Raw genomic sequence first — 10,223 nt, 5'->3', positions numbered from 1 at the left:
ACGAGGCTTTTGCTGGATCGTCGTATTGATCCCTTTACAGACTGTAACCACCTATCTCACGGTTGTGAGGCGTGGTTATGGCTGAAATTTTACCGCGATTTCCCTGGAAGCGGGTGCAATTTTTCAGATTAGCACCCGCTCCCGGCGAAATCCTGCGGTTGTCCTCATGACAAATTTTTAATTATATATATTTATGTACTAGGCAGTCTGAAAGTCCCTGAAAAATGAAACACGGAGACGTTTTTTTTGGCCAAAGTCGGTTTTATTTTTCAACATACTCTCCTTTTAGGTCGATACAGCGAGTCCCACGATTTTCTAACTTTTTGATACTGTCCGAAAAGTACTCGATCGGAAGGTCTACAAAATACGCCTCAGTTTCAGCTATGAGCTCCTCATTTAAGTAAAAACGCTTACCGGTGAGCCATCTCTTCAGGTTAGGGAACAAGTAATAGTCGCTGGTGGTCAGGTCTGGTGAATACGGTGGCTGAGGAACCAATTCGAAGCCAATTTCATGCAATTTTGCTTGTGCAACTAAGCATGAATGAACAGGCGGATTGTCGTGATAATAAAGCGGTTTTTTCTTCAAATGCGGTTGTTTTTCGGCAATTTCGATTTTCAATCGGTCCAATAATGATGAATAGTATGCTCCGGTTATGGTTTTACCTTTTTCAAGATAGTCCACGAATATTATGCCATGTGCATCCCAAAATACGGAGGCCATAACCTTTCTGACCCATTGTTGCGTTTTTGGACGCTTCGGAGCACTTTGGCCCGGTGGAACCCACTGTTTTGCCTGTTGCGTTAACTCAGGAGTGTAGTAGTGGATCCAGGTTTCATCCATGGTTATGAATCGGCGCAAAAACTCGATCGGCTTACGCGAAAATATTGCCAAATTCTGCTGGGAAGTTGCCACACGAATTCGTTTTTGGTCCACTGTGAGCAAACGCGGCACATATCGCGCGTAGAGCTTCTTCATGCCCAAAACTGAATGCACGATATTGCCCACACGTTCCAATGATATGCCTACAGCATTAGCTACCTCTCTCAATTTCACTTTGGGATCATTCAACATCATATCATGGATTTTTTCGACATTTTCTGGAGTAGTGACCTCTTTTGGGCGCCCAGATCGTTCAGCATCAACTGTGCTCGTACGGCCACAACGAAACTCGGTAAACCACTTATGAATCGTTCCAATCGACGGTGCAGAGTGCGGGCAATACTTACCCAGCTTGGCCTTGGTTTCGGATATCGTTTTCTTGCGAAGATAGTAGTGTTTGATCAAAACTCGAAACTCAGATTTTTCCATATTAAAAAAAACTCGGAGGCTAGTCGCTTCTCACTGCTGTAACTTGTAAATGCGTAAACATAAATGGCTGAAGTTGTGACAGGCGTCATTTGAAGGATTAAGCTCGACGAAAATGGTTCACGTTAGTGAATACTATATAATATATATATATATATATAATAAAAAAAGGAGTTAAACAGTCACAGCAGGGTCCCACTGAAACCAACTTTCTTCTAAAATGACATTTGCTTCTTGTAAAACTGCGGTAAATCACACCTATGGGCACGTCTCACGACCATCTCAAAGGACACGATAAAATCGCAACGACAGGCCGGCCAAACCCTCGTGTATCTTAAGCGCACGATGTCACCTACAGATGACAACCTTCTGCATCTATCTCGCAACTACCTTGGCATATTTTTGGCACGCTGGTATGGCTTTAAGATTACCCCGGCTTTTTTCCTAGAGTAATAAATATTTTGTTTTCAAAATCTGAGGAATGATATCGAACATACTAACGGACGTCCCCGCATAATTTTTTTGTGTTAATTCATAAAATTGTGATTTTTCTAAATTTTATAAGTGTGTATTTTGAGGGTATGTGTGTTACAATTCTCTCTCATAATTATTCTTGAGTGCTTCGAACAGCATCTATACGGCAGAGACCTACATTATCGGAATGACGGAGAGCTAATGAACGACTCTAACCTTAAAATAACGCACATGCATAACATTTTAATTGAGCCCAATAACATTTTTTTGTTATTATCCCACCAAATAGAGCCTGGGGACTTCCATTATGATATTTTATAGCATCTCCGTATTCAGTTTTAAAACGTTTTAATTTTTGTCGAAATAATCCCCGAGGGAACATTTCCTGATTGACCACACGACGAAGTATCAGATGCCCTTAATACACTTTAAAATATATCAAGAAATTTAGAATACCTTTAAATTAAGTTGGAAATCTGTGCAAAAAGCATTAAAACACATTTCTGATCAATGTGATTGGTATGCAAAAATTTCTTCTCATGTTTCAGCTTGACCACTTCTCAGTTTAAGTTAAATTATTAATTATATTTCGAGCCTCGTTCTCAAGATTATACTATTAAACGTATAGTTATCTTTATGTTCAGCTAGAGTGCACAACATTTCTAGAGTAAAGAAAAACGAAACATCAGGGGCCCCGCCATAGGCGCACAGCCCTGATCTCCCTCCTCTACATATTTCTTTGTTGTGTGCTAGAGTGAAGACGCAATTTGTCTTTTTTATCTATAAAGTAGTGCGATAGTTCCTAGAAACTAAGAATAAGTCGAAAAAGGGTAAACAACGAACTTTTAGAATCTCTGGAGAAAAAGCTGCAGTGTGTACAGAGCGAAATGAACGAAATAATGAGAAGGAAAAACAATTCGCCGGTTGATTCAGAAGATGAGGAATTTTCCGCTAGCGATTTGGATGTGGAACTTGATTCTCCTTTGCGATCTCCACCTAGAGACCCGATACTTGACAACACATTGGTAATGATCCGGCAGTACCCAAATCCGTGAATTTGGATATGCATGTGATCTTGTCATCCAGGTTAAAATTTTGGAGCCAGGAGGGTATGCTGAAAAAAAGACTCCGAAGAGTTACTGGCCAAATACAAAAAAGAAAAATGCTTGGAAGCTCCAAAAATCAACCCTTCAGTTGAGACCAAACTGAGTGCATCCACGAAGAAGAGAGATGAATATAAGAGGCAGACACAGGACGCAATTGGTACAGCGATGTTGATTCTGAAATCAGTCGTCTCTACCTTCGTTACGGAGAAGGAAAATATGGATCCAATGGATCTTTTCGAAGAAAAATACCATGCTTTACAGATTCTGGTTGATACTTATTACAAACAGTCGGTTTCGAAAAGACAATCTCTCGAAAACAACAAAGGCTATTCTGGACAAAACAAAGCCAGACGAATACTTATTTGGGAAGGACCTCTTAACAAACATAAAAAATGCGAAAGCAATTGAGAGACTGACAGCAGACGTGAAGCAACCAATTAAAGCTTTTTTCCTGAAGACGGGAAGTGGGGCTTCCCGCTTGAATTATAGGACCGACTTTAATCAGAAAAACGTGGGGTTTCGAGGCGGACATCTCCTTCCATTCAGGAACGTCAAAAAAGAGCCTTTCAGGTCGAGACAGCAGGTTCATATAAAAATACCACAGTAGAACAGGCCAAGGAAGAACAGACCACAGTAGAACAAACCACAGTAGAACAAACCTCCCAATACGAACTCGAAGCCATAGAGAACGTGGGTAACGTGGCGGGTCGCCTGAGATTTTTCATTAAGGAATGGAGAAAAATCACAGATAGCTTGTTTATTCTGAATTGTGTCAGCGCTTACAAATTACAGTTTAATAGGCTGGTCACTCAAAGTCGAGTACCAACCATAAGTATTCCGGAAAACGAGTTGGATAGAGACAGAGAGGCAATAAATTTAATCATTGCAAAGGGAGCGATAGAAACTGGCACACCGCCCCAAGATCAATTTTTATCCACTTAGTTTCTAGCAATAAGATCCGATGGGTCATACAGATTTATTCTAAACCTAAAACGATTACACGAATATATTTACCCTCCACATTTCAAGTTAGAGAATTTACAAATAGCTAGAAACCTAATTTTTCCAAATGACTATATATCATCTCTGGATCTATCCGACGCCTTTTACATGGTTTCAGTGCACGAGTCTTGTAGGAAATACTTGCGCTTTAATTTTCTAGGAATCTTATATCAGTTTACTTGTCTACCGTTCGGTTTGTGTGTAAGTCCATTCATATTTACAAAAATTATGAAACCAGTCATGGGTTTACTTAGATCCAAGCACTTCAAGTGAGTGATATGTCTTGACGACATTCTCTGCGTTGGGGATTCCTACGCGAAATGTAGTGAAAATATTAAAAAAAAACAATATCTCTTTTAAAATCACTAGGTTTCATAATAAATACGTGCAATAGCAACTTGATCCCGTCAAAAATATGTAAATACTTACCTAGGGAATCTGCACACCTGATTGGGAAATTAGTAACTGCATGTCCTGGCAGCGAATATGGCTCACTCTACCTGAAGTAACTGAAAAATTATAAAGATAGAACACTCGCATTTAATAATTTTAACTATGACTCGAAAATTACAATACCCCAAGATCTGTTACCAGACTTACTCTGGTGGCAAAGAAATGTAAAAATTGCTAGGCGCTCGTTTAAAAACGGCGAATGCACAAAAACACGATATATACAGACGCTTCAGATACTGGTGGGGGCTACAGATAATAAAAATAACGCGCACGGAGTCTGGAACGAGAATCAAAAGCTATGGCACATGAACTGCAAATAATTATTCGTAGTAAAAATTGCATTAGAGAATCTTGCAAACGATATCCAAAATTGCCAAATACTGCGACGGATCGATAACATAACAGCGATCGCCTATATAAAGAAAGTGATTGGAAACAAAATTACTTCCCTTTACGCTCTGGCCAAGGAAATCTGGCAATGGGCGGAAAACAAAAACATAGTCTTATTCGCGTCTTATATATCATCCAAAGAAAACGTCCAAGCAGATGCTCTATCCAGATTAAATAATTATGACCCGGAATGGGAATTTTCAAATTTTGCTTTTCAAAAGATTACATAGGTTTTTGGTAACGTGGATATCGATTTGTTTGCTACTTACAAGAACAGAAAGTGCGTTAACTTTTGTTCACGTGTCCCAGACCAAACAGCATTATCAATAGATGCCTTTACTTGAAACTGGTCAGTTTTTAACTTCTATGCCTTCCCCCCTTTTGCGGTGATAATCAAAGTTCTAAACAAGATTAAGAGGGAAAATTCATCCGGAATTGTGATGGTCCCAAATTGGCCAAACGAACGATGGTTTCCTCTTTTCTTTGAATTGCTAGTCAGCAAACTACTGATTCTGAAACCTAACCTTTTATTGTTATTGTCTCGTTGTAGGAAGAAGACGCATCCAAGTTCAGAAGCATTAGAATTAATGGTAGGCAGGCTATCTTCGAGGCATTCCTAAGGGGAGCATCTGCGCCTGAATCAATATAGATAGCCATTGCTTCTTTATCTAAAACTTCTATCAATCAATATCAGGTAGCCTTACATCAGTGGAACATATTCTGCACCAGGCAAAGAATCGACTTCTTTGGTCCAAAAAACAACTCAGTCCTAAAATTCTTAACGGAGAAGTTCAAGAACGGTGCCTTCTACGGTACCTTAAACTCATATAGGTCTGCCATTTCGTTGATAACTCCTAATAAAAGAGAAGATCCACTAATATCTAGATTTCTAAAGGGTACATTCCAATTGAAACCTGCCTTCCCAAAATACTCTTATATGTGGGACGTCTCTGTCGTATTAAATTACCTGGAAAAATTGTTTCCTCTACGTTCGCTGCCTTTCGGTACCCTGACATTAAAAACAGTAGTTTTACTCTTATTATGTACAGCCCAGAGAGCTCATACTATAGCAAGCATTCAGCTAAAAAATATTGTAATATCAATATTAATATCAATATTAAAAAATATTGAACTAATGAAATAGAAATAAGAATACAGGATCTCATAAAGACATCTGCCCCAGGTAGGGAACAACCGGTCTTAGTTGTACCTTTCCTTAGATCGAAACCAGAATTATGTGTCGCCACGTTGTTCATTGAATATATGCAATCTTCGTCAAACCTGCGTGGAAAATTGATAAGCTGTTTCTTACTACTAAAAAACCGCATAAAGCTGTGTCAAGTCAAACAATAAGTAGGTGGATCAAGTGCATACTACAAAAAAGTGGGATAGATACCACAATATTTGCGGGACATTTAACGAGACATGCGGCCACGTCGGCAGCCCAAAAGGGTGGCATTGGCTTAGATTTTATTCGAAAGACAGTGGAGTGGACTGCAAAGTCCCAAATGTTTGCACAAGAAATATTGGCAGATCGCCAAAGTTAGAAAATATATATATTAACATTGAGACAAATCTTTAAATATTATATAACTAATTCAAGTTAAAAAATTGTAGTTGCGTGATTAAGATTAGTGTTTTTATAACATTATAGAAACTAATAAAAATACCTAAGAAAAATTTACGACCATATCTCTCTAAACCTCTACATGGTTAATATTATAAACTTGAGAACGAGGCTCGAAATATAATTAATCGATCAAACGAATTTTTCTGAAGCGAAATTCGATCGAAATTATATGAGAGCATCGTTCGAAAATATTATACTCCCGCCCCAAAAGAAAAAATTTCATTTTAGGACAAAATGAATCTTTTTTTTATCACTCCCACCCTATCTACACACGTTGGACAGGGTCATCAACTTTTTCTTGAACCAGGTAAGTGCTAGCTTACCTACCTCTAAAAATATGAAGATGATGGAGATCAGAACTGTGCGCCTATGTTGAACCCCTGATGTTTCGTTTTTCTTTACTCTAAACATGTTGTGCACTCTAGCTGAACTCATGAATGATCTCATATAATTTCGATCGAACTTCGCTTCAGAGAAGTTCGTTTGATAGATTAAAAATACACAAATACCGTACATTTGAATGGAATGTGCCTAAATTTTCATAAGCGCTGTTATCTAATTTAAGTTCCAAATAAGATAACTTTGAAGTTCTAGTTTTAATACACAATTGGAGTCGCAAATAAGTTAATAATAATAACTTTATAATATTTTACTAATAAGTCTATGAAATATTCAGTTTGATGCATCAAAGCAATAGTTCATAGATTCAAGAGTATTTTCTTGTATATTTAAAATATTGAAATAAAAAAACGTAATTTCACACTTGTATGTATTTTATGTACATTTGCAAACATTCTGTTTATGTTAAATATTCTTTGCGAACAGGTGATGATGATCAATAGTCAGCTACCGCCAGGATGGGAGGAGAGACAAGATGCCAATGGGAGGACGTACTACGTCAATCATGTACATCGATTTACACAATGGGAACGACCAACTGCAACGTATGTACTGACTTACAGCGAAAACATAAGAGCAGTGCTCTCAAAATTTAACCGTATCCCTTACGAAACGAAACTACTTGTCACGCTAAGTAGTATTTTCGTGACTACTTGAAAGAATGGGAATGCGCAGGCGCGTCACATAATTAAATTCAAATGTGCTTATTTTTATGATTACGTGCTGATATTTTTGGCTAAACAACTTGAAATACAATAAAGAAGCAATTTTCGCGAATTTGACGAAATAAATTTGTAATTTGATTGTTATATTTAAGTACGTTAGACAGGTCAAGTACAAAATGATAGGTTATGCTTGAAAGCAGGAGGTTAGGTCTCAAATCCGGCACGTTTTAACTTATTGGGAGATCGCAAATTCAAACTTTTCAAAAAATTCAAATATATATTTTTCTGAAATTAAAAATTAAACTGGGAAAATTTTATTGTTTATTAAATTAATAAATTGCAATCAAACTACTGCAAAACAGCTCTTTTTCAAATCTTTCAAAAGTAATTTTTATTTATAAATATTTACTCAAAAAATACTAAATATTAATAAACAATTATTAACATTTCAATATATTTTAATAATATACCACCTTACTTTTTAGAAATTGAGTTCTAGGTATATTATTTCTAGCCCTTGAAACTATGTTGATGGTTGTTTGCGGGATTGCGATTTGGCATTGTTTCACATGTTGATAATGGCGAAAGTTGACGTCAGAGAGAAAATTGTTGCATAGAAAACATATAGATTATAAAAAATCTACAACTTTTGTATTAGTAGCTTTTTCACATAAACTCAAAATGTCCGAGAAAAACGTGAAAACCCGTGTTTTATTTTTTTTTTATTTTTCATTTCCACAAAAATAATTCTATTTTGACGAAACTCAATGAAAATATACCTTTTTATATCCCCAATATTCATTTTTGAACGCTAAAGCTATCAACATTCAAGTCGAATAATGAAGCCTCAGATGAATAAGGAAAAAATTGATTTAAACATTTTTTTTGCCTTAAAATGAGTTCGTTTTTGAATTTTTGTTTGGATTTATAGATGTAGAAGTATGTACAAAATGTCATGGTTTTGACGATTGTGCAAACTTTGACAACATCTCAGAAGATTTCGATGACTCACGTGAAATTGGAACAGCCAGGTCTTTGCTTGAACCCGGAAGTTCAGTTATCCGAGAAATTTAGCGATATCGAAGAAACGTTTGAAGATCAGGAAGAAACACTGTATACTGAAAATTGGTACCATGAAGATCAATGTGAAATGTTGCCAAAAAGGCCCAGGCTATGCGTAGTATTGTTTATTCATTTTTCATATGTACATTATGTTCTAAACATTCATAGTGTAAAAATCTTGAGAAATGAAATATTTATGAAAACCAAATCTTAAATTCGAAATAGTTTCATTGAATGTTGTTAGCGTAGCGTTAGCGTTAAAAAATGAAGCCTCTGGTCAAACAATAAAATACAGTTTTTTTCGTATTTTTCTCCGTCAAATTGAACGGAGTAATCAGTTTTAAAGATATTTTACGATTTAAACAAATTAACAACATTTAGTGAAAAATTGATTGTTGCAAAAGTCAGTTTTCGAGTTTTTTCCACTTTTGAGCATGTTCTCCAATAGAGAATATATATACGAGGTGTGTTCAAAAAGTAAGGTGACTTTTCAATTTTCGCGGGCTACGTACATTTAAGTTTTAAATTTTTTGTTTTGTTGTGTTGGTACACTCGTCACGATCATATGTTCACAGATTTGATTATATAGCTCGTGTTGTTTTTCTGGCAGAGGCGTAAAAGGTTAGAAGGGTTTGGTGTGCTCGGCGATGTTCTTCTTTCGAAAAAAATGGAGCAAAGAGTTTGCATTAAATTCTGTGTGAAAAATGGAATCCAGTGCTCTAAAACTCTTGAAATGTTGACAGTTGCATACGGTGAGTCTACTCTGAGTAAGAAAAATGTGTATAAGTGGTACAAGCTGTTCCAAGAAGGCCGAGAGGATGTCGAAGACGAACCTCGTCCTGGACGTCCCAGCACGTCAACAATAGATGAAAACGTTCAAGCAGTGGAAGAAATGGTGTTGAAAAATCGCCCGATTACCATCAGAGAAGTTGCTGAAGACGTTGGCATATCGGTTGGCTCATGCCATGCTATCTTTTCGGAAGTTTTGGGCATGAGACGTGTGTCAGCGAAATTTGTTCCAAAACTGCTTCATTTTGATCAAAAGATCCATCGCATGACCATCGCTCAGGAGATGTTGAATGAAGTCAATAATGATATTCACCGGATTTGGCCCCCAGTGACTTTTTTCTTTTCCCAAAACTGAAGAGACCCATGAAAGGGCATCGATTTTCAACGATTGAGAAGATAACAACTGCATCGCTGAAAGAACTCAAGGCTATACCAAAAAATGATTATCAGAAGTGCTTCGATGATTGGAAAAAGCGTTGGCACAAGTGTATTATATCTGAGGGGGATTACTTTGAAGGGGACAACATAAATATTGAGGAAAAAATGAATATTTTTTGAGAAAACCATAAAGTCACCTTATTTTTTGAACACACCTCGTATATATAATTAAAAATTTGTCATAAGGACAACCGCTGGATTTCGCCGGGAGCGGGTGCTAATCTGAAAAATTGCACCCGCTTCCAGCGAAATCGCGGTAAAATTTCAGCCATAACCACGTCTCACAACCGCGAGATAGGTGGTTACAGTCTGTAAAGGAATCAATACGACGATTCAGCAAAAGCCTCGTGGACCCTAAGAACACGGAGCGACCCAAGGACAACCACCTTCTGCATTTTTCCCGCAACTGTTCTAGCATATTGTTGACACGCAGGGATGCTTTTTAGGCTATTAGCAAGTGAAAGCTTGGCACGTCCAAGAGCGCCGATGATAAGGACGATCAGTTTAAC

At 37.2% G+C, this 10,223-nt stretch overlaps 1 protein-coding gene across 3 annotated transcripts in view; it reads left to right on the top strand.

Moving 5' to 3' along the window:
- The window catches only part of LOC117175964 (E3 ubiquitin-protein ligase Nedd-4), a 398,451-nt gene that overhangs the window by 125,329 nt on the left and 262,899 nt on the right, over positions 1-10,223 (top strand). For all 3 annotated transcript variants that reach the window (XM_033365849.1, XM_033365848.1, XM_033365850.1), the window contains exon 5: positions 7,187-7,305. In XM_033365849.1, coding sequence (XP_033221740.1) covers positions 7,187-7,305 — 119 coding nt within the window. The remainder of the gene's footprint in view (positions 1-7,186; positions 7,306-10,223) is intronic.

Source organism: Belonocnema kinseyi, chromosome 7 (genome assembly GCF_010883055.1).
Source record: "Belonocnema kinseyi isolate 2016_QV_RU_SX_M_011 chromosome 7, B_treatae_v1, whole genome shotgun sequence".
NCBI classification, from domain to species: Eukaryota; Metazoa; Arthropoda; class Insecta; order Hymenoptera; family Cynipidae; genus Belonocnema; species Belonocnema kinseyi.
Note: the sequence above shows the minus strand (reverse complement) of the source record. Positions and strands in the feature narration are given on the sequence as shown.